At 32.9% G+C, this 26,479-nt stretch overlaps 2 protein-coding genes across 2 annotated transcripts in view; both read right to left on the reverse strand.

The window, feature by feature from the left end:
- LOC110029132 (probable GTP-binding protein OBGC2) overlaps nt 1-6,885 on the reverse strand; it is a 30,836-nt gene extending 23,951 nt beyond the window's left edge. Inside the window, exons 1-3 of the mRNA XM_020731267.1 lie at nt 6,658-6,885; nt 5,550-6,022; nt 4,545-4,636 (exon numbers count right to left, since the gene is read on the reverse strand). Of these exons, the coding sequence (XP_020586926.1) occupies nt 4,545-4,636; nt 5,550-6,022; nt 6,658-6,797 (705 nt within the window). The 5' untranslated portion in view covers nt 6,798-6,885. The remainder of the gene's footprint in view (nt 1-4,544; nt 4,637-5,549; nt 6,023-6,657) is intronic.
- A 1,063-nt stretch (nt 6,886-7,948) lies between these two features.
- Nucleotides 7,949-25,867, reverse strand: LOC110029123 (probable ubiquitin-conjugating enzyme E2 16). Its single transcript, XM_020731248.1, has 6 exons — nt 25,708-25,867; nt 25,492-25,595; nt 25,291-25,393; nt 25,125-25,188; nt 8,704-8,792; nt 7,949-8,243 (listed from the first exon to the last, which is right to left on the reverse strand). Exons 1-6 carry the CDS (start codon nt 25,735-25,737, stop codon nt 8,148-8,150), a joined length of 486 nt encoding a protein of 161 aa, XP_020586907.1. The 5' UTR covers nt 25,738-25,867; the 3' UTR covers nt 7,949-8,147.
- Nucleotides 25,868-26,479: the final 612 nt, after the last annotated feature.

Here is a 26,479-nt window from a genome sequence, read left to right on the forward strand (position 1 = left end):
TCGTTCCTAAACACCGCACCGGAATGGCGAGAATTTGGGACCGCCCATGCGAAACTCGAAGGAGTGACGAGGAGGCTCGAATTTTCTAAATGGTGTGGGTTCCGTACTGGTCTTCTAGGAGGGTCAAACAAGAGAAGCCTAAAGCTAGACCCTAGGCTCTAAAAAGAGAAGTGAAGACCTCATCCGAAAATGAGGTCAACAATTATCAAAGGTTAGTAGCCCACACCCATCCTAACATTGCAATAGCAGTAAGTATAGCCAGTCAATTCATGCACAAATCTAAAGAATCATACCTTCAAGCCCCATATAGAATTCTCAAATATCTTAAATCAAACCCAAAAATAAAAATTATATGCAAAATGTATACAAATATGCAAACTATGCTGGATCACCGGTGAATTAAATGTCCCACTTTAGAATACTGCACATTATTAGTAAAAATCCCATAACTTACAGAAGCAAAAAATAATCTATGATTTCAAGATCAAGTGTTGGAGTTGACTTCAGAATCAATGCCTAAGAGATCTTTGAGCTTCTATGAATCAAAAACATATTGAAAGATTTAAAAATCAATTAAAAATAGTCAATAAAGATATATTGAAATGCAAACCTGATACAGTTCTAGGATTCCTAGAAGGGGTGTAGAAAGTAGAATTGAAAGTACATTTAGAGTGAAGCTGGATAACAATGGAAAGATAATATGGGAGGTCAGTAGCGCTTGAGAGGGGAGAAGAAGCATTTGGCAATTGTTGGAGCAGAAAATAGCAAAGAGAACCACGGATGTTGGTTCTGATGAGACATGATTGCCAAGAGAGATCCATCACTTATCCCTAAACAAAATACAAACACGCAACTCACAAAGGGAAGACAATACAATACTCCTTAGAGCAGAAAACTAGAGAATAAGGCCTCCAAAGAGCATGAACCAAGCAAGAAGTCCCCAGATTAAGAGACTGCTCAGTTTGATTATATAAGTAGTTCGCATCATTCTCCCAAGGTAGGAGGGGTTTCACCTTCTTCACTGTATGCTTCTAGAATTGATCTATCACCAAATAACAAAATGAGTATCTTGTTGTGTTTGGGGCAACCACATTATAAAGTTTATGTTGATGTCTACTCAAGGCAAGTTTGGAACACGTGCTTCATTCCAAATTCTAGAGTGGTAGAATAAATATCTATCATTCATTGCCACAACCAGGGCTAGAATTACAAATAAGCTAGTATTCTCACGAACCAAAACTCAAGTCATTAAGTCTTTAACCCATTTGTTCAACTCCTCTTACTTAATTGGGCACATCTGAAAGATAAGTCTGTTTGGAAGTACTTACCCAGGGATCAAATATATAGCATGTTGAATCCCTCTTAGTGGTAGCAACTCAGAAGGTAAACTGTAGTTAAAATATTATGCAACCCTCACACTAGAAGTTGTCTAGTGTTTGGTATTGGCTCCTCAAACTCATTATCTTTTAGGACAATCAATATTAATTTTACTAATGCGTTTCTCAAGGCTTGCAAAAAAATAGTTCATGACATCATATTCTTGATCCCTTTATCTCAGACCACTTCCAAGGTGAGAGAAGAACATACTTCCCATCTTTTGTGAAAGAATATGTATTCTTGTAGCATCATGATGTGTGCAATGATTGTACAGCCAAAGACAACCTAATAAAATGTGATAAGCATCCAAAGGTATCATCTTACATCACCTTATTCCTAGAACTTGTCTCCAATAGATAGCTCCATTGGATGCCTCATGTCAACTTGTCTCCAAGACAAAAAAGGTCAAGTGTGCTTTTGTGTAGCCACATTCAATTTTTTTATTATTTGGGTAGATTGCATTCTCATAAATGTTAGCTTTTATGATAAGATTATACACGTTTCTTTTAATGGTGCAACTGGTATGAAAATTATGGAGCCACTACTGCTCTCTCTTGGGCTTAATTTGAAGGATTCTTAGAGTAAATAACATCTCTCTCTAATGGGCTAGAAGCTGATACTCCTGTATGACATCATCATTATCTCCTATATCATTGTCTAATTTTTCAACTACTCTTTGTTCAATCCCCCCTCCTATTTGGGCAATCGGATGCAATTTTTTCAAAACTGTGACACTTGAAGCACATCTTAGCTGACATGGATTTAGGGTGTCGTTGGGCATTCCATTGAGGATACTCTCACTGTTTGATTCTAGAGTTGAGCTTTTTCTGTAAAGTGTGATGGTCACCTGGTAATGTTGTTGCTTCTCCACCTTCGAAGCTAGTTAGGCTTTGATATCAAATTACACTATTCTAGGGACCTTTAAAGTTATCCAATAAAGTGTGGAATTTGGATAAAATTTATTTGCTTTCATACTCCAAAATATAACTATGGTTGAAAGGAAAAATTGATATTTTTAGAAAGTTGGAAATAAGCTTCAAGCTAAGAATTTTAAAAGTGAGTTTTTGGTTGAGTGCATGTCATTAATAAACTCCTCTTTAGGGGTGAGCATTTTGTCGATTTGGTTGGATCAGTTTTAAAATTGGTCAAATTGATTGCAACCAAAATCCAGAAACCGGAAAACCAAACCAATCTAAATTTTGATCAAATAAAATCGAAATTTAATTCGATTTAAACGGCTTGGTTATGAACAAAACAAAATTTGATTATTTATTAGTGCTTGGCTAAGAACAAACATTACAGTTAAAATATAATATTTTATCTACACAATATCAATTTAATTTTAAGAATCCTCTATTTATTTCAATCAAATGTTGCATATAACAAAAAAAATTAATTTTTTTGGTTTATTCAATATAAAATTAAAATATAATAAACTTTTTTTTAAAAAACTAGAGGTTTTTGGTTTGTTCGGTCAAATAAAAATTAAAATTGAACTGAAAACCGAAAATCAAATATTAAAGTTTTAAAAACCAAAAGCTGAAATCCATTGTTGAAACCGAGCCAAACCAACCAAATCTTACCTGTTCAGTTCAGTTTTGCAGTTTTTACTAAATCATGCACGCCCCTACTTATAAGTGTTAATCATATTTCGCTATAGCATGATTATTTTCACCTTCAAGCATTTTTTACAATGTGTTATATGCATATTCTGATTGCTTAAGCATGACAAGATGGTTGCTAAGTTAAGTTGCTTGGCAATGATAAGTCCAGGAAGAGTTAGATGAGTATTGATTTTGTTCAATGAAAGTTTACATATCTAGACATGTGTTTCTTCTCCATCCCGTTTTCTTCCTATTTTAATAAAATTCCTTAGAATTATGATGTTCATCATTTTAACTCAAAGGGGAAGTAAATTATAATTGAAGAAGGAGGGCAACTTGATCAAGAATCTTCATATCATGTTGGAGGAGCAAGATAAAGAAGTATGTTGGGAGTTATGTTGATTAGGATTATTCTTTGATTGCTTATTTTGCTACTTCTACAGTTGATAACAAAGCGTTTGATTCCTCAAAATAGATTGAATGCATTTGGGAAGATGCGCAGTAAAAGGACACTTAAGGATTTGGGTCTGGTTTCCATCCTTAGTGGTTTATCTCCTATTTCATTTTAGAACTAGTTCAAGAACAAATTTGCGACAAGCTACCTAAATGTTTTAAAAGAGCTTGTTGATCTCCAAGAAATTTGGAATTAAAGGACAGTGTTGAAACTAATGCCACATTGCTTCAATAAATTCTTATAAAATAATTATTTTTCATATCTTAATTTAAGTGAAATGGCTTTTACCTTATTTTATTTTATTATATAGCTATTTCTTTCTTGTTATTCCTCTATATAAGGAGATAATGAATTAAGTTGTCATTGAGTGAGTGCAAAGAATAAAAAATGAGAAATTTTCTATCTCAAGATAATCCCACATACCATATTTATGGTGTGACGGATTGAGTAATCCCTCGAGAATTGAGTTGTGTTTGGTTACTGCTATTGAATTTGGCTTCCACAGTGTATTTTTCTAGTCATCTATACTTTACTCTTTAGAGCCTTTGGTTTGAACTAAGCCTTCAGTTCTGCTAAATTCCTTATGTTACAATTACTGGATTGATGCTTGCTCCTATGCTTATCATGAAACGAATAACTTCATGAGTCTAAAGACACACGAAGAGCAATTTTACGGTTTGAGTATCATGATCCAGAGTGATTCAAATAGGCGAGTATTCAATAAGGGAGATTTACATACATACCACTCAATTCCTATATATTTATATATCTAATACAAACTTCCATTTTCACATACATACCGCCTTACCTATGCATGAAAATGCGCATTTCACACTTTAAAATTTAAAATGGTGGTATTTGTGATGTGATATGAAATATTTGGGTGTTATAAATGTAAAAATAAAAGTTTAGGTGCAAACACATAGGAATTGGGTGGTATTTATGTAAATGCCCCTTTCAATAATTGATTTCTTAAAGGAATCACTGATTCAAAGCAGAAAATCGTTTAAAATTATGAAAAGCATTGAAATTAGGGAAGCACACTATCAGAAAGCATAAATAATATAAAAACATGGTGATAATTCATATACAAGGCATCAAAAACTAACCCCTCCTTGTCCACCCCTTGCAACAAGAATCTCATCACCTGGGCATGCCAAATCAGCCATAAATTTCCCTTTTTTACGTTTCACAACTGTACCTGCCATGTCTTAAGAAGTCAGCAACAATTTCATATGAATTCTAAATATTTACAACTTCAATATCAAATATGGAAAAACTGGCAATTTAAAGACAACAGACAACTGAGTAAAGATGAGCATAATAATCTACATGTTGCCTCGATACTCAAGATTTTTAGATGGAAAAAAGTTTGAAGATAGTCAAGGAAAACAAATTCTAATATGTATTGGATATGGGAAGGATGATAAGATGAAAATATCCGGATGCTTCAAGCAGAAGAGAATAGCACAGCACTGTTGACGATAGTCGTTCTTCTCTACTAGCTTCTATATAGGAAATGTAATTTATTTTTCCTTCAATTCAATCTTTCAAAATTTTCAAAAATCAGTGCATGGAGCTTACGTATGTATGTATCATTTGCTAGATTCTTCTAAAAAATTACTAATAATAGCACAACAGCAGGCCTCCTTTTCCCTCGCCATCTCTCATCTTGCATCATTATTAAGAGCAACTAAAAGGAACGAGCAATGTAAAACATCATAAACATTTCAAATTCACATAGAAAAATGCTTCATTACGCAAACACATTCACTGTTAAGTAAAAATGAAAAGGAAAATTCACATATATACCACTCAATTCTTGTGTATTTACATATCTATCACCTAAACTTCAATTTTTACATACATACCACTTCACCTATGCATGAAAAGACACATTACCACTTCACCTATCACCTATGCATGAAAAGACACATTTCACTTTTTAAAAGTTAAAAATAGTATTATTTTAGATGTGAAGTGAAATATCTTTTTTTTTCTTTTTGAAAATATGAAAGATTTGGTGGCATAAATGTAAAGTTTAGATGTTACATATGTAAATAAATATGAATTGGTTGGCATGTATGTTAAGTAAGAAAATAAAATTTACAGACCTACAGGAACAGGAATTCTCAAAGATGGTGCCACAAATCCATCGTGTAACAGCGAAGTTAACATGCCCATGGCGTCAACATTTCCTCCTCGCTTTGCACTATATCTCTTCTTCTTGTGAAATTCCAAAAGTGTTTCTGTGCTTTCATCTGCATACAGGAATACATCCCCACCATGCCCACCCATTGGTACGATTAGTGATCCATTTGAATCCCTTTTAAATGAGCCTTTCTTTCTTTTATCTTGTTCATGCTTTCCTTGTAATTTGGAATTGGTTCTCTGTGCTGGCATGCTAAGCACTGCACCATGGCCACCATCTCCAGAACGAACAGTAATGTTAACATGATCGAAATACTTATGTGGTTCCCTGATCAATGCTTCAAGGCTAGTAGAGTCAGAGTCTTTGGTCTTTGCTTGTCTGGGGATAGATATCATACATCTAGCGCATTTGGAATCATATCCCCAACGCTTACTCCTGCAGAAGGTTCGCAATTGAAAAGAAGGAAATGAATATTTTTAGGGTTATAAAAAAAGCTCAACTGGTATTCAGCTTTCTAGGGGACTCGTGTTTGATTCATTTGTTAAGAAAGAGAGCCAAACACAAACAATTTTTTTTAGCTCGATTTATAAAAGACCCAAACTTGAACAGAACAAATGAATTTGATTCAATCCAAACATAAACACGCCAACCACAAGCTATTTAGAATACAAGCCAATTTCAAAATAAAAAAAAAAGATCGAACGAGCTAAGCACGAACAAACATCGGGCTCGCTCAAACTCGGCTCATTTTCTAATCTAACCTAAAATAATTCTAAATGTTATCATGAATTTCTACCCTAAAACATCTTTACCTGTGAAGTACAATCAATGTTACAGAGAATGGCTGGTTAATAAACACTAAAAATATATATATATATATATATGAAATCAAACAGCCTAGGGTTAAGCCGAACATCAATAGAGTTATCATTCATCAAGGTACTTAAATCATTAGCGAAAGTAGAAAAATCTACATAATCAGAAAGAAACACAAATCAGCTGCACTTAAACTCGCAATTTTAAGTATAAATGAAAGGAATAAAAGAAGTGAAATACGAAAGTTTTAGAACCTGCACTGGACGAACAGAAACGACGCATGGCGGTATCCGACCTGGGAAAGAAGCGCGACTGAGGAGCCGGCGGCGCTGTGAGGAAAGTAGGGGTGAGATAATGAAGAGAAGCAAGCAGGATGGAGGAGAGGAGATGACATGAGCCGCTAAGAACAGCTCAAGTGACTGCAACAGAGAAGAGAACGGAGAGAAGGCCACGAAGAAGCGGAAAAAGAGAGTGCGAAAAAGAGAGTGCGGAAAAAGAGAGTGCAACAGAGAAGGCCATTTTCTTATCATACAAAAAATATTATTATTTAACTTTTTTAAAATAAACTATATATTTATATGACTAGATAACTTGGCATATATGTAAAAAATATGTATGATATATAAACTTATTATGCAAAAATAAAATTTTGTTATGTAAAAAAAAACCAAAATCTTTAATGTTTACATGTATGCCATCTTTTTTATGCAAAAGTAAAGTTTAAAAATTAAAGTTTTTTTTTATCTTAGAAATTATAAATTTGAGTTATCTTTTTAAATTTAATTCTATTTTTTAAGTTGGATGGGTATTTATGAAAAGGGGCATTTACATACATACCACTCCATTCATTTAAATATGGGACATTGAAATTTTGATTTTTATATTTCCACCACTCAAAATTTTCATATCACTTAAAAATATCACTTTTTTAAGTGAAATATATCTGTACATCCTTAGGCAAGGTGAAATATATGCAAAAATTAAAATTTTTTATGTTTGATATATAATTATATAGGCATTGAGTCCATTACGAAGATAATCTCTAGGATTAGAATGCAGCTGAACTAAAGCTTTATATATCTGTCTAACTACTAATTTTTTATTTTTACATATACCCCATTAAAAGATGTATTTAATTTTTTTTGAAGTATATATATATATATATATATATATTATTTCTTAAAATTGATGTTGTTTTATTTTTTTATGATATGAAAGATTTGATCGGTATAAATATAGAAAAATAAAAATTTGTATTCTTAATAATATTAATAATAATGACGATGAGTTGGCGATATTCGCTATAAGTCTCCTCAGGTCATGAGTTCAATCCCCAGTAACGTTGAGTTCTCAAATATTTAGGCACATGACGCGGACTCTCATCGTAGGGCCTAGCACATGAAAAATCAGCATTTGAGTCTGTCAAATAACAATTTTTTTATATAAATATATTTGATGTGATATAAATATTAAAAGTAAAATTTCGATGTCAGATATGTAAATAGAAAAAAATTGGGTGGTATCTTGTATGTATGTACATGCCCCTTTAATAATTTATCATTAACATAAGATCAACTCAAAGATTAAACAAGATATATATGTTTAGCAAGAAAAAGTTATGGATGGCATAATTAACCATTGGTTCATTATAGATGAAAACAGCAATTATGATTCACTTTACAAATATGACATTAAGAAATTTCAAATTATGACGCAAACCCCTCCAATGAGTATCAATTGCAGTTTATACTTTATCATCATGAAACCACCACCTCGTCTCCTTCGGAGATTTGCCATTCTTGCAGTTCTTCACATAGCGATCATTGTCAGCAGGGCGTTGCTAAAAACAACAAAACATGTGACAATGATAATAATAAATAGTAGAAATGTAATGCTAAATAAGTTTTTAATATTTATCATAATTTCATAGATCTTAATCTCAAAAGCAATTGCGCATGCAGAACACCCGAAACTTGTTATTTACAAATCAACCACCTTTCATCCAATTTTCAAATTCATTCAAATATCAAAATTCATGATAAAATCCCAACCCATATTTTCCATTTTTATGAAATTTTTAATAGTTTGATCGTGGCACGTGTAAAAACATCAGTTCGGTGGTTCAAAAAAATTAGTAGGGTGATTAATTTATAAATATCAATAACTTGGGTGGTCTGTATGTAATTATCTAAAAAAATTAATAGCCAAATGGATGTGCACTGCCCCATATGTCTCCCTAAGTGTGATTTGAACAAAATGTACTATAGGAAAATTATTAAAGCATGGATAGAAATTGATACCTTAATGGTAGAGCTTGATAGCATGGATAGAATGCTGATGCAGACAGAGCTTACAGTCATTGCCGGAGACCATGAATCATATAAAATATCTGCCAAATGAATAGTAAAATTATATAAAACTTGTAATGATTAAAATTTTAATACAAATTACCCAGTTACAATGAAATCTGTATTGTGGACTATTAAAGGAATGCTAATAATGTGGTTAAAATAAGTTCTGAGTAATGTGCCAAGATAGTCCCCTGACAATTCCCAACGAGTCATTTTAGTGTCTGCTGGGGATGGTTGTAGCTTTTTAAAAAGGTAATTGCAAAGATGTTACGGAGAAGCAACTTTCTCGCAGCCACCACACTTTAACACATTAAGTTGAAAGAGGTAGCTTCCATGACAACAATTTCTAGAAAGTGTTAAGATACCAGTTCCATAAATGGAGTTGTGGTAGCAGTCTGAAATGCAAGAAAAGCAAAAAGCTAGCGCAAACAGGCCCTATGTCTCAGATTTTATAAAATTCGTAAATTAATCACCATCGTTTTAATAGGGACTAAAATAATCCTCACCAAGGACTATTTCAATACATTAAAGGAGTGGGAGACTAAATTGACACTTTTATGGACTCTAAGACTAAATTGCCCCCTACAAAGAATCAGGGGGCTATTTGACATCTTTCTTAAATAAGTTTTCTGTAGTAAATATTCCATATTCGGTTGCATGCTGGATGCAAACAGTTCAATTGTTACTGATGCTCATTGGATAAGATAAAAGAATTATACTGACATTACAAAGTTGTTTATATGTTCTTCGTTTTGGAACAAAAATAATTGTTCTGTATTGAAGTCAACTTTCAAATGCAGGCTTTTCTAACATTCCAAATAATGATAATGAATTTCCAGTTGGTACTACAGGATAAAGAAGCTGAGCAGCTGAATCCAAAACAGTGTTTATCTGGATATACACGTAATATGATTGTTATGATCATCAACATCATAAAAAATCTTATCACAAATATAAACTGGTATTATGAATCCTCATTTTCACTTGTTCCTATTGAATGATGTCAAAAGGTCTTAAATTTATTCTTCGCAAATTAATTTGAATGCTTATCAATATTGCCTTAATCTTAGCTTTTCTTTGCTTTGTAATCATATAACACTAAATATATCGACTAGTTCAACGGGTATATTTCAATCTCTAATTGGGCATGTCCAAATTACCAGGATCGAATTCAATCAACAAATCTTCAATAAATCTCATAAAAACTTTTTCTCCAATATAATTTACCCCTCAATTTATCTTCTTAATTTTTCTCTGATATCTTAATGCTCATTTTTATCATAGTTAATTTAGATATTAATGATCTTTTTACAGCCCATTATTCATATAGAGACAACATAATCAGTCTAATAGAAGTTTTATGAAATCAAACTTCATGCCATATCTCGCAACTCCCAGGGAACTTATCTATTTAATAATAAGATTTAAAATATAGAATTAAAAAGATATATATATATATCTCAATTTGACTTACATATAATTGATCAAAGATGCATAATTCTATTACATTTAAATATGAATTTATTTCTAATGATATTAAATAAAAACTGTTTCACTAAATCCATTAAAATTACTCATCATAGACTCAATCTTTGCTCAATTAATAATATGACCTCCACTTCTTATCAGTTCCTTCACTTTCCAATTTTCACTTATTTCAATGGACGTCAAACTAGTTAGAATTGCATCATTTGTAAAAAATATACACCAAAGCACCTTGCTTCGAATATTCTTTGTAAGCATCTTCATGATCAATACAAATAACATGACTAAATGATGATACTTAATATAAATCTATGATAATTGAAACTTTTTGTTACTCCGTAAATATTCCTAATGCTAATCAGGGTACCATCATATATAACTTTAATAACAATAACTAATATATGACATAGTTTTGAATTACAACACACCAAATCAAATCTATTAATGCTCAATCATATGTCATCTCATGTTCAATAAAAAAATATAGGAAAATGATTTATTTATCATCAACACTTCTCTATCAATTATCTTAACACAAAAATCACTTCTATAGTGAAATCTTTTTGGCATGAATTTAAACTAGTTCTCAGAAACTGATGTAATTTTTCTAATTCTAAGTTCAATTACTCTCCCATACTTCATCGTTTGATTCATAAATTTGATTCCATGTATTTAGCACAATCTTCAGTATCATCTTTCTTCATAAATATTGGCACAAGATAGGGTTGCAAAAAAATCAATTCAAGCTTGAGGTCGTTTGTAAAACTCGAGCTTGAACTCAGCTCAAGCTTGAATCAAGCTTCCGTGTTTGTGTTCAAACTTGGTTCATTTATCATTTAGACTGTTGGAGCTTGTTTTGAGCCTAGTTCGTATTAGATTCATGTAAATATAATCGGGCCATTATCAAGCAACTCATCGTATAATATTATCAAACTACTTGACTTTTAACTAAATAAGCTTTATTGAGTAAATTAACAATTAGTACTATCGAGCAACTTTTTTCTAAGTAAACGAGCCTTGCATAGCAAATTAATGAGCAATTCTAACGAGTTACTCATTTTCTAACTAAAAGAGCCCTATCGAGCTTCTAAATGAGCTACTTATGAACTTACAAAAACAAACAAATGAGCTTTTAGGAATGAGCTACTAAATGAACAACTAAAACAAACATACAAACAAACTTGCACACTAAATGAAAAACAAAACAAAAGAGCTTTTATTTTATTTTATGAATTATTAATTAATAATTTAACTTAACAAAAGCAAGCTTTAAATCGAGCTTATTCACAAGCTTGTTCATGAACTTTAATGAAACAACCCATCAAGCTTGTTCATGAGTTGTAAATGATATTGTACGTGATCATAAATGACTTAAACAATTTACTCAAGCTTGTTCATTTAATTACACATTATTTATAAAAGAATTTAAACTTGTTTAATTAATAAATCAAACAAACATAAACAAGCTCTTATCAAGTCGAGCTACAAGTCGAGCTACGAATAGTTTGTTGAACCTCAATTCATTTGCAGCTCTAGCACAAAATGACTACCCTCTAATTATATGCTCTTTATCTTCAAAATTTTATTGAACGTATTTGTTAAGCAAATCATTATAGAATCCCTTATAAATCTCTAAATTTTAATAAGTGTCTCACCGGGACCTAAAACCTTCTCTATGAATCTTTTTTCGAGGTAACTCCATCATATTTGTTTGGATCGATTTATAATATACTTAATTATATCATTTTTATGTTTTTTCAAAATAATTTTTGATACTAGAGGAAGCTTAAACCACCATGAAAAGCACAATTATTATTACAGAATCCAAAAGAGTACAAATGAGACTCTTACGAACATGAAATAAATGACAAAACATGTAAATAGTAAACAACAATAATGAAAGCAGAAATAAAACAAATGAAATAACACAGGACAGAAGTAGCCCTCTCTAGATGGCGACAAGTTTAGAGAACAGGAGGTGAGAGTCGGCAATGCTAGCGGTGGGGTGGTTGCGGTTCTCGTGGTAGAAAACCAACAGCTGGAAGTCAGGGCAGCAGGTAGGAGGGGTCGCCGATAGTCTGGACAGCAGTTGGAAGGATGATGGCATGGTCTGGACAACAGTTAAAATGCTGGGCAGCAACCTAAAGAGGGATGGCACGATGTGGACAGCAGCCGGAAAGCTGTACAACAACAGAAGCGGGATGAAGGGATCTGGAAATCAGCCTGAAGGAGGATGTCAGAGTCTAAACAACAGCCGTTATGTTGGACAGCAGCCGGAAGGCAGAATCATGACAGTAGCAGGAGGATGGTTTGCGACTGCTAGAAGCAGCGCCAGAATGGGTCACGAAAGGATAAATGTCTCGTCATGGTTAAGTTATAGCCGACACATCACCCGAACCCTTGGAGAAGGTCACCACCTCGAACAAGTTACAGTAGAAACACCTTCTCATCATCGGGTACATCCCCCTGAGGGGAAGAATTTCTCAATGGCAACACTCAAAAACCTGCACTCATCCAAACCGCCTCCTAAAGCACTCAACAACACATATATAATGGAAATTTGTAAATAGAATATGTAATGCTTAGGAAAGAATAGAAATAAAAAAGAAAGGCATAGAATAGGTACTAAATAAAATAGAAGAATCATGGAAAAGAAATGAAAAAGGGAGGGAAATGAAAAAAATAAAATAAAGGGAAACGAAAAAGAAAAAGGAAGAAAGGTTGAGCCGCAATATTGAAGCAGCTATAACACCATGTCCACGAAATTGTCAGCACCGCAACCCAAGGAAGCTCCCGCGTCAATCTTCTGGGGTCGGGGGAGCTTCGACCTCAGTCAAAGCTTTTAGGACAAGAATTTTTGGTGGAGGTGGCTTGGGTGGGGGCAGTTGCTAGGGAATCCTAGGATACGACTAAGGTTGGGTTAGCTCTGATACTAAATGATACCGGATGAAGCTCAAACCACCATGAAAATCACAATTATTATTACTGAATTCAAAAGGGTACTAATGAAACTCTTGTAAACATGAAATAAACAACAACACATGTAAACAATAAACAACAATAATAAAGGAAAAAATAAGAAAAAAGAAATAACACAAGACAAAAACAACCCTCTCTAGATGGCGAAAAGTTCGGAGGAGAGAAGGTGAGTGTATGTCATGCTGACAACGGGGTGGTTGCGGTTCTGGAGGTGGAAAACCAACGGTTGTAAGTCGGGACAGGAGGTAGGAGGGTCGTCGATAGCTGTATAGCAACCAAAAGAAGGATGGCGTGATCTGCACAACAACCAGAATGCTAGGCAGTAACTTGAAGAGGGATGGAGTGAACTAAACAACAACCAGAAGGCAAGATGGTAATGGAAGCGGGATGACGGGATCTGGATAGTAGCTTGAAGGAGGATGATGGGGCCTGGACAACAGCCTAAATACTGGACAGCAGCTTGAAGGTGGATGGAAGGATCTAGACAGCAACAGAGAGGATGGTTTGCGTTTACTGGAAGCAGCGGCTAGAAGAAGTCGCGGCAAAATAAATATTTTTTTGGGGTCGAGCTATAGCCGGAGCACCGCTCGAACCTTTGGAGACGGTCACCACCTCGGACGAGTTATAGCCGAAATACTCGTCATCTGGTACAATTCTAAGGGGAAGAACACCTCAAAGGCAGCACTCAGAAATCTACACTCATCCAAATTTACCTCTTAAAGCACTCAAAAACACATATAATGGAAATTTGTAAATAGAATAGGTAATGCTTAGGAAAGAAAAGAAGCAGAAAAGATATGCATAGAATAGGTTGGAAAAAAAAAGAAGAATCATGGGAAAGGAATGTAAGGAGAAAACGAAAAAAGGAAATGGGAGAAGAGTCGGGCCGTGGAACTGTAGCAACTACAGTAATGCGTCCGCGACAGTGTAGCATTTACAATGTCGTGACCCGGGGAAGCTCTCGCATCAATTTTTTTACTTATACCTGTTAATTAACAATTATCTTTTCATCTTTATTTGATGTTTTTATCTTAAACCAGGTTGCTATTAGCTTTATTTTTCATGCATCAAAATCAAATTTAAGAAATCTCTTGCCATAGTTATTCTATATATCTCATTTCATCATTCTTTAATATGAACTATGAAGCCTATTATAAATTATCAAAATATGTCATTTGCTTTACTTACTACCCTTTATACATAGTTATCATAAACAAGTGCATATTCTCTCATAAAATTCACAAGAAAAAAAAAGGAATTCACAAAATAAACGATTTGAACCATTATTTTGTTTTATGAATTATTAATTGATAATTTAGTTTAACAAAAGTAAGCTTTAAATCGAGCTTATTCACAAACTTGTTCATGAACTTGAATGAAACTGCTCATCGAACTTATTTGCGAGCTGCAAATGATATTGCTCATGGTCATAAATGAATTAAACAAGTTGCTCAAGCTTGTTCATTTAATTACATAGTATTTATAAAAGGATTTAAACTTGTTTAATTAATAAATCAAACGACAATAAACAAGCTATTATCAAGTCGAGCTATGAATAACTTGTTGAACATTGATTCGTTCGCAGCCCTAGCACAAAATGATTACTCTCCAATCAATTAATTACATGCTCTTTAACTTAAAAATTCTATTGAAAAGATTCGTTAAGAAAATTACCATAGAATCCCTTATAAATGAATTAAACAAGTTGTTCAAGCTTGTTCATTTAATTAGTATTTATAAAAGGTTTTAAACATATTTAATTAATAAATCAATCGAACATAACCAAGCTCTTATCAAGTCGAGCTATGAATAGCTTGTTGAAACTTGATTCATTTATAGCCCTAGCACAAAGTGATTACCCTCCAATCTCTTTATATTAAAAATTCTATTGAAAAGATTGGTTACGCAAATCACCACAGAATCTCTTATAAATCTCTAATTTTAATAAGTATCTCACCCAATCTTAAAACCTACTCTATGAATCTTTTTTAGAGGTAACTCCATCATACTTGTTTGGATCAATTTATAATATACTTGATTATATCATTTTTTATGATTTGTCAAAATACTTGATAATAATAATTACTTAATTTATCCATCTTACTTGTTTGGATCAATTTATAATATACTTGATTAACTCCATCTCACTTGTTTGGACATCGTTGCCACTATTATTTATTTATTATTATTATTTATTATTATTATTATTATTATTATTATTATAGATTGTTATTATTATAGTTTATTATTATTATTATCTATATATTGTCACTCTTATGGTTAAGTATTATATATATATTATTATTACTATTTATATATGTATACATGTCATTATTATCGTTATTATTATTCATTATTATACATACATATTATTATCATTATTACTTTTTTTTTACTTATATGTTATTAGTATTATTATTTACATATTATCACTTATATGTTATTATTATATACTATTATATACTATAATATATTGTTATTGGTATTATTATTATTATTATTATTATTATTACTTGGATATAATCATTTTATAAAATATTGTTATATTATATATTATCATTATCACCAGTCATATACACATTTTCAGAATAAAATTCACTGATTAAGAAGAAGAATAGAGAAGAGGAATTATGTGACCGAGCTCGGCTCCTCCCGATCGCGAGATCTCCTTAGCTCAACTGAGGCTTATACATTGGAAGGACAGGCCAAGTTCACGTCCTGGTGATGATATGTTGTTGGGAACAATTGAACATAACTGATCATTATACATCTCAGTGAATGTTAACAGCACCGCACTCTCGTGGGTGCCTATTGGCCTAGGTGCTTCTATCAATATTATGAGCCTGAGAACACTCGCTTATTTGGGCATTGATACCCATAGGCTTACGACAGACAAGTTTGTTAGTGCACAAAAACCCATAAGGGTTATAGGCCCTCCTGCAGCTTCGCCGGGGACAATGCAAAACCCTGTGCAGCTTCACAATCAATTTCCAAAATAAAAGAGGTTCAAAATTTGAAACCCACTGACGCTCATGCGGCCCGTACTTAAGGATTGTAGGAAGGACCATTTCGGTCTGTCTTACTTATTTGTATTATCATAATTTTTTCTCTAAATTAACAAAAGTATTATGTAGATTCTCTTTATTCTCTTTACTTCTCCATCAAACCTATTCATAAATATATAGCTTCCAAAGTAAACTTGCCCCACATGAATCCAAACATAATTGGAGATATTTTTGTTTCACATCGTAACCTATGTGTAGTTATACTCTCCCATAACTTTAATATATATCATTAATTTAATTCATCTATAATTTGCACAATGGTGTATGCATCCGCTCTATTCTTGAATATAAAAACCAATTGAACCTTTCTCCACTCATTAGACATCTATTTATTTGGATGATGAGGAAAGAGAGAGAGAGAGAGAGTAAATGAGAAGTGTACAAATCACCTAAAGGCAACCAACGAAATCACCCCAAAACAATGCATAAATCCTTCATACCAACAAGTGTCTCACCAAATTCCTAAGTAGCATGTTTGTAGACTATAGCATAACCAAAATAACATCCAATTATGCATGATTAGGCTACATGCTAAATCCAAAAGCTTACTTTTGTTCCGGAATTTTAAAATGTGGCAATTTCATTCCACTTGGAGATATAAATTGATAAAGAAAGGATGACAACCACAATGAAGCTACAAAGTTGCAGCCTTTCGAGTTGTGATGTCCTTAGAGATAACATATCTTTATGTGTACTTGAAAGAATATAGTTCCGATAGTACCTTAAAGAATTGGTTATTTTCACATGTGCCCCCGGTCAGTGGATGGTACCTCAAGAAGTACTATGCATCGTGGTGTTTCAAAGACAAAGCCCGTCCTTCGAAACATGGGTGCAACACTTGTCTAAAACTAAATCCATATTCTAAAAAAAAAATCCAACAAAAGAAAACTCACAAAACTTAAACAATAATAACATCAAACCATAACAAGAGAAATAAATTCACATCAAAACAATTAAAAAAAATCAAAATTAAAATAAAAATTTCAAACTTCAATTTTGACCTGGTCAAGTTGAGTCTTCTCGGCTCATCACTAGCGTCACTTCTCTCAGCCCAAAGTTTCCTTCCACAGGAACTCTGGGTCCTCTTTCTTGCGTGGATGAGATTAGTTGGCTTTATCTACATAAAACCGCGCTCTTCTTTGCCTTCTATCCGATGTCAATGAGGGTTGGCTGGTTTCGTTGATATGGAACTGCACTTCCTTTCACACAGACATTTTCTTCGATCGAATCGAGATGGATGTGATTCCATTGGCATTCCTTCTTAATTTGATTTCTTCCTACAGACATTTTCCACAACTCCCCTAAATTCCACAAGTTCCATAAGAATTCCACAAATTTCCTATAAATCCATAAATTCAAATTTTTGTGGAGTGGAGTAAGACACCATTCAATAAATTTTATGACTTTCGACTCTTTCTTGCCTCTTAGCTTGGATGTAAAGCCTCCTAAATGGATGTTAAGGTTTTCCTTCAAATTCAAAAATCAAATCAAATTCCGAGGATAGGAGTAAGACCCCATTTGATGGATGTTAAACCTTCTGATTCCTTCAAATTCAAATTTCGGGGTCAGTGCAGAGATTTTGATTCCTTTAAATTCCACACATATTCCACAACTCTCCACAAACTCTCATAAATCACACAAATCTTATAAACTCCCATAAATTTCCCACAACCCACACAAATTCTACAAATCTTCCACAAATTCAAAAAGGAAATCAAATTCTGAGGATAGGAGTAAGACCACCTTTAATGGATGTTAAAACTTCTAATTCCTTCAAATTCAAATTCCAGGGTCGGTACGGGGATTCTACCTCCTTCAAATTTGAAAGCTCAAACACTCTTTAGGCACCTGCATGACCATGTTGTGCAGCATAAGTCCTACTCTCTTTAGGTTCTGAGGTTGTCGTTCGGTACTACGTAAACTCTCCTATCTTTCTAGATCGTTTGCATGATTGGGTATCATACAAGTGTAAGCCCTAAATAATACAATTGGCAGGAATAAACATTTAAATAATATCACTTTAAGATATGCAGCCAAACAATATGATAATTTGGGAAGTCACTAACATTCTTTACGCTTCCCTCCTTTGAACTCCCAAATCAACTGTTCCTACTTGAGTCACTCTCAATTGAATTTCCATGTCCTACCTTGAAAACCTAAATATTAAATTCTTGAAGACTAGTACATCTGATCATTATCGAGAGCTTTCTTAAGTGATTTTGGTCATTTGAGATGTAATTAACTATAGAATTTGCCCTTATAGGGCACTTAAGAACCCAGGTAAAATAAACTCTATCTAATATTTATATTAGGCTGAGGAACTCGACAGTCACATATAAAATGTTCGCAGATCAAACAGATGAAATAAATCATGTAGTTTATATAACTGAATCTGTTGTCAAGTAGTATGCTCATCTCTCGATGCGCCGCATTACTTGTGGTGTCTACTAGACGTATAAGATTTGTTCGGTCTCAAATTTTTCAAAATTAAAACACTATTTTCAAAAATTAAAATTATATACATATTAAACTAAATTTTATTTTCTAAAAAAAAAGTTAACCGACAATATTGAAATGAAAACACTTGCTCCTAAATTTTTGGCATTGCGGTGTGCTTTTCTAAGAGGCAAGCCAATAAAAATGGAATCGAACCTTTCTCCTTACCAACAAACCAATTGTCAGTGGCTACTGATCATCGTAAACCTATAACAAAAGAAAGAAAAAAAAGAAAAGAAAATTCAAATGATACAATCCCAACATTCAAACATCTTCATTACAATCTACTTCATGGCACTGATGGTAAATTGCATCGAGTCCATAAAATTTAGATTAGATATGATTAGGTTCATATAAAATTTTAGCCTTAGCCCTCAATGTCAAGGCATGTTTCATATGAGTTTTTAAGATGAACATATAGAGATTTTTTCAAAAGTTTGATAAACATAAGTAAAATTTTTTGCAATAAAAGACCTACAAGTTTTCCTTTGAAACACTTAAGATTTTTAAGAACAATCTACCCTTAGCTATATGCTTGAAGGGGTTATTATATTGGCACTTTATTTTATTTTTGGATTGATATCAATGCTTGAGGGTAATATTTCAAAAACTGAGAGTCATTACAACTGAACTTCCAAACAACATCAAACATCTTTCCACATTACTATCTAAACCATACAGATACTTAATTTCAAAAGTATGTTTTATTTTCCCATATAAAAATGAAGAACAATCCTAACACATTGTCCTTTCTCTACTCTTTGCTCACAAAAGTATTGGACTGTTTTGCATAAAGTGTTTAGCACTACTTAAATTCTTCTTTTACTTTCATGGTTTCACTTCCATTCACCCCCTCTTTCAAAGTACTGGATTTATTCCAAGTTTCCACTAAGAGTCCCCTTGCAACTCTACATAATATATCAACCCATCTTAGTTCCAGTTATAGAAAACCTCTTCTTTCAATCGATAATGTAGCATAGATAGTCCCATTATTTAACAAAAATATATCACCAGAACATAAAAAATTTAGTACTTAAAATGCAGTTTCTTGATTTAGCCCAATCCTGAACAACAAAACGGGATTTATAAGCATGCCATATATTTTTTATATCTAATACTTAAAGCATTATATTTACTTATATAAAAACAATACCTCAACCTCTAAATCACATTAAAAATACTAATAACATCAACATATCTAAACTAAAATATATTTTATACATATGTTTTGATTTGAGTTAGGCATCAGGGAGTTATAAAAGTAAGCATAAAGATTCAGGTGCTAGATAGGTAAATATATAAGAATTTTGTGGTATGTAAATCGCCAAAAATTTCTCCCAGCTAATAATAAACTAGACATATATGCTTTTTTTTTTCTTTCCAATTAAATCGTTCTCAGTTTCCAAAACGACTACAAAAGTGTAATAGTAACTGTGATAAATTTCCTTTTTTTTCAAACAATTAGGGTTGGTTTGAAGTAGAAGTGAGCGCCAGGAGTGAGAGCGAGGGGAGAGTAAGGCAGCGACAGAAGAATAAGAGGCATGGTTCTCACGATTTTTAATCTGATTTTCCACTTCTGCTTTAATCCGATTAAACATATGGTTCTTAACAAAGTCTCCAGATCAAATCAAAAGCCCAACAAAAGGCTTACTTCTCACAATCATCTTAATTATTCTGACTACCATATTGGAGTTTATTGATAAACTTTATTGACAAAACCATCGGATTTTAGTATGAAGAAATGGTATGCTTTACACTAAAATAAGAAGCCATCCACACATAATCAAATAAATAAAGCCTCTAAACATCCTTAATCAATAGTTTATCTAATGTAATTGGAAGAAGTAATTAAGTAGGAAAACTTATACCCAAACAAAGTTATGAATCAAGTAAAAACAATGACAACAACAAACCTTTATCCCTCTAAGTGGGGTCCGCAACATGAATCCCTTTTCTCCATCGTGTCCTATTGAGTGTCATATTTTCATTTAATTCTAATATATTAAGATAATTTTTTATACAATAATTCTTGAATCAAGTACAATAAATTCTTGAATCAAGATTATAAAAAAATTTAATGAATGAGAAATCTATGAGAGGTGCACTATCTAATCTAACTACTGAAAATCATTGAGTTTCTAAATACAAAACTTATGAGTATTTTGAAGTCCATATTGAAAAACCATAAATAGGTTATAAAAGTTATCATAGTTAAGATGACAAGATTAAAATATATGTTGCACTAATTAGAATTCAGTCAAGATATTCTGATAAATTCAGAACTTAGTTGTTCAATTTGATCAATATCTAATCAAGAGTATCAAGATATTTTCACGACTGAGTTCAATAGTTAGTCATATAGCATATAATATTCAATAAAAAAATCACAAATCACAAGATGTTCTATGTTAATATTTTTAACCCTCAGTCTCTAAATTTTCGATTTAAAGAATTACTCCAAAGGAATAAAAAAACCAACAAAAGGTATTCATCATCCAATAAAAGTGTGAAATGTCAGATATTCAGATCCTACTTGGCCAAGCATTCTATACGACAACAGAAATTGTAGCTCTCTCTATTGTTCTTCAGCACTTCCAATAGTCTCCAAAATCACCACCAACTAATCTAACTTTATCTCTCCATCATCTTCATTGTTTTTTTCTCTCATGAACCATCACAATCAGTTAGTAACACAATCAGATCTCTCCATTTCTAACCATTTCCCAAACTGCCAAATATGGGAAATAAGCATCGAAGATATCTATTTTTTTAACCATCACCATCAACTAATAAACTTTTTTGAACCAACAACATTTCTTGAAAATAAAACATATCACCTCCATCATGTGCAATTCTTTCTAGGAAAATGTGTAGTGTGAACCTTTAGCATCCTGCATATCTTTATGGCAATGTTAGCCAAGGACTACGAGTTTATCATCATATCTCAAGTGTATATCGTTCATAATATTTCACTTCACTGGAATTAGAGTTCAAAATTCTAATAATAATTGAGATTAACCCAAAACAGTATTATCTAATAATATAATAAGCTATGGCGGTGCAAATTGTGGTTGGTAAGAAAAGACATACTAGCTTGGAGGTAGTCATCAATTCATAATGCTGTAACTACCCAGTGATTATTGTAGTTGAATCAATCATTTTATTGGAAGAAAGCGTTAAAAAATTCTTCTTTCATTAGCAAGCTTTTGAATGAAAAGTAAAATATTTTCAACATTAACTATTTAAGATAGATGCGTGGGCAGATTTTTTTTATTTTCATCAAGCAATTGGCTTGGCACACTCAACAATTGTTTAGGCCTTATCCTCGCCTATCATGTAAACTTAAAAAGCATGGGATTTGTTGAAGCTACAAGGAAAAACAAAAACCATGCATAAAAAAAAATGAGATAATCTTGGACAAATGCATTATATCAAAAGGGAATCCATAAAAACTAACAACCTTTAACAAGAAGATCCTACTCTGAAACCAATGCATAAGAAATCTCATGCCACAAAGATTTAGGTTTAAGAAACAACAGGTATACGAAGAATTCCATAATAAATGAACAAAATTACCAAATTGAGAGTTCCAATGTATTTTCATGATTGATCTCATTATTTAGTCATCTTGTATACAAGCTTCAATTAAAAAAAAACAAATCACACAAAAGCACTAAGTTGCTATTTTTATCTCTTACTCTCTTAGCTCCCAGTTAAAAAGCATTAGTCCTAAGGAGTGAAAAACGCAACAAATTGGATTCATCATCCTATAATGATGTCAAATATCAAATATTCCGATCTTGTTTGGCCCTACAACTTTATTGATTCTAGCTCTCTCCAGAATTCTTCAATGCTTCCAACAATCTAACCTTATCTCTCCATTACCTCCTTTTTCTAAAGCAACACCATTATTTGATAGTTAAACTCGCTGCTTCCACATTTGCAATTCTTTATAAAAAAGTATGTAGTGTGAACCTTTAGCATCCTCATATCCATATGGAAATTTTTGTTCAGATCTAAAGAGGATCGTCATATCCCTATATCATTCATAATGTTTTTAATTCATAGAATTAGAATCTAAGATTCTAACAATAATTGTGATTAACCCAAAACATTATCATTTAATAATATAACAGGCTAATGTAGGGCAACTTGCAAATGGTAATGGAGGTAGCCATCATTTCATAATATCCTACCAACTCAGATTTTATTGTTATATTAATCATTTTAGATGGAGAAAAGCGTAGAAAAATCATCTTTAATTAGTAAACCACCGGAAGAAAAGCAGAGGACATTCAAAATTGACTATTTTAAATAGATGCCTAGGCTAAGAAAACATGCTTCTTAAAATAAGGAAATCTTGAATCAAAAAAGATATTTGTTCAACTAAAAAACAGCAACCATGCTTTAACAAGAATGCCCTACTTTAAAACCAATTTATTAAAAATTCAATGCCACTGAGATTTTAGATTCAAGAAACACATAGAATACAAAGGATTCCATAACATTATCATTCATACGATTGTTCCTTTTTGACAAAATACACATTTAAAAAACAGCTTAAGTCATAATATTCTCCATCAACACCACTCCCACCCTATACCTCATCCCTTCCCATTTATTGTTTTACCTTAAGACTTCCTGAGAAATAAGTAACATATAAGTTTCACTGTGTTCTTGCAACAAGTTTGCCATATCAGGGTTCAGCTCAAAATTTGAAAATGCATTTTATTTGAAATTTGCCAAGCTTCATTCTACCAAAGATTAAAAAAATTTTCCATCAGGTAAGCTACAATTTAACTTTTATCCTCAGATTTATGGACGATGCTCTCAAGTGAAATTGTGGCATGTATGTAAATCTTCCAATCATTAAATTACCGCTTGGCCAATTGTAGAGGCATGCCTTGGATAAAATGGGGAGCCTTCACATGCAGAATGCAAGTTAAGAAGAAGAAATTAGTTTCATAGGAAATAAATCAAGTCAGCACGGAAAATGTGAGAAGTTGTGACCAATGCAACGAGTGAAAAAAATAAGAATGAAAGCCAGCAAAAAGAAACCTTGATAATTTAAGAAGTTAAAACATAATGCTTGTCTAAATAATATTTAAAGAAAGAAAATGGGTTAGAATATCTAAAGGAAATGTCATGTTGAATGAATTTTGGTGTTTTTTCCTTATTAATTTTCCTTCCATCCCTACAGTGCTTCATGCGTTATTTATGCCCCATTGCTGCAATGAAAAATAACTTCTAATATCTTGCAAAACTTTTATGATACAAAGTGTTGGCGTGCTATAAGCATTTGGATTAATATACAAAGGTTTGTGAACTTTACAAAATCCCCTTACTTCTTTAATTTTGTTTTGTAATATCTCCTCCGTCTTCCCACACTTTTTAACCACTAAAGCCCCTCCAAAAATCAAGCAAGACAATTCATACAAAGCCCCTACTCTAAATTTTCTACCAATCATGATAGGTTCATATAAGAGATTTATAACTTCCTACCCACGATCCAATTAGCCTAAAATCCACTGCATTAAAATTTTAGCTAGAAATTTGTCTAGAAACACTGAACTAGCTAAGCTTTTCCTTAGCCTTCATAAAAAATTAATCATTCCACCATCTCTCCATCAACCATAACAACCATTTGAACCTCCAAAGCATTATAAATGATATATTGCACTCATCTCAAAATTTATCTAATTTCTAGAAACCTAAATTCAATCAAATTTAGGTCGGGATATCATTACCCAAAGTTGATCCTTCTTTATATAGAAAGAGATTAAAGATTAATGCTTCAATCTAAAACATTGAAAATTGGCAGTTCTAATTACAAATGAGAAATAGAAGAGTGATTCCTAAACTTAGAACTTCCATTGACATGTGCTCAAGAAAGATTAAGCTAGCATTCTATCAAATAAATCACAATTCAAAACCAAAGAAATAAATGGGAGAAAAAAAAGAAGACATTACAAAAGGAAAACATAAAAATGAAAATAGAAACATGTAATTTATGTATTGTAATTTATGTATAAAATTTATAAAATTATAAGAAACTTTATCATTTGTTAACTTGTAGTCTTAAAACTAAACGCAATTATATCATCAAATCATTAACCTAATCCCAATTATTTGGGATATCCTTCATTAATCATCATTTTATATTTGTTCCTGCTTAGTGTTGCATAAAATGTTAAACCTATTTTCTGCAAATCAGTAAGATAAACTAAATATAATCATAAAGAAGAGAAGGTTATAGTTCAAAGAAAAGAACATTTCTTTAATATAGACAACTCACCAAGTACGCCAAACAAAGACTTAATCCCATAAAATAACAGAGAGAATTACCTAAACAAATATGCCCGTTACTATAAATGTGCGGATGCAAGGGCGCCGGATGAAGAAAAACAACCTGAAAAAACCCAAAACATAAAAGAAGTAAGCAGATAATACAAGAGAGACAGCAAGAAAGAGGGAAAAAACCAATTCCAGATCCTTTCAATCAATTCATCACCTGCGGCGCTTCCATGGGGTAATGTTCGGGGAAATCGACTTGGAGCCTGTAGGTCTCGCTCGCATAAAGCGTGCCTGCCGCGCCCACGACCTCGATGATCCACCTTCCAAATACGAAACAACACACAACAAACTCTCAAATCAAACAACACAACCAGCAATAGCTTAAGACTCTGATCAAAAAGGGAGGAGCCCAGCCGACCTTTGTAGATTATCCGTAACATTGTGTTTGAAGCCGACCGGGGGATTAACCTGCCATTCCACAAGCTCCTTCTGCAGCCGGTTGCAGGCGATTTTGCTCAGGGTCTGCTGCGATTGAAACTAAATTTCTTAAAGCATATCGAACGATAGAGAAAAGAGCGGCGGATTGAGGGAGGGATGCTAAGTAGCAAGAAGAAGATGAGGAGGTTGAAATGACCTTGCGAGAAGGAGCGGCGGCTGTGGTCATGCTTCTCAGAAGCAGAGCTTGGGAAGAGAGAGAGGTCGATTTGGTTGCCTCACAGAGAAAAAAGCTCCTACTTTTTTACTCAGCGATTAGCATATATTCTCGATTTCAACAGGGAAGACTGCGTTTTATCTGCGAAGACCGGCAATATATATTCTCCAATGGGGAGAGAGAAATGGTCGGCAATGATTGAATTAGCACAATTAAAAAATAGATATATGATGTAATAAATGAAATTTTTTATATTAGCATTGTAATTCTTATATTTGTGAGCACCATGCGTGCAAATCTCCCAAATACTTTATTATTATTATTTTCCGTTGGTATTTACATTGTATTTTACTTTAACCATATTTAATAGTATAAAATATAGTATAAACGGGAAAATTGATTAAAACCCTTTTTCAGGTAATTGGGCAAATATGATCCACATGTCTATATTTGAAAAAATTTTGCCCAAAGTCCATTTTAGATGAAATGCTCCCTCTCTCTCTCTCTCTCTCTCTCTCTCTCTCTCTCTCTCTCTCTCTCTCTCTCTCTCTCTCTCTCTCTCTCTCTCTCTCTCTCTCTCTCTCTCTCTCAGTCATTTCTCATGCGTCTATAATTCGAGTACCACACCCTACACTCGGGGGAAATCGAACCCAGACCAGAAGGGACTTACAACTAAGTAGCAGATGTCCGACCAACTGATTTGAGTACGCAACAAATATAGACACACACACACACACACACACACACACACACA

This window comes from Phalaenopsis equestris, unplaced genomic scaffold (assembly GCF_001263595.1).
Source record: "Phalaenopsis equestris unplaced genomic scaffold, ASM126359v1 Scaffold000552, whole genome shotgun sequence".
Taxonomy (NCBI): Eukaryota; Viridiplantae; Streptophyta; class Magnoliopsida; order Asparagales; family Orchidaceae; genus Phalaenopsis; species Phalaenopsis equestris.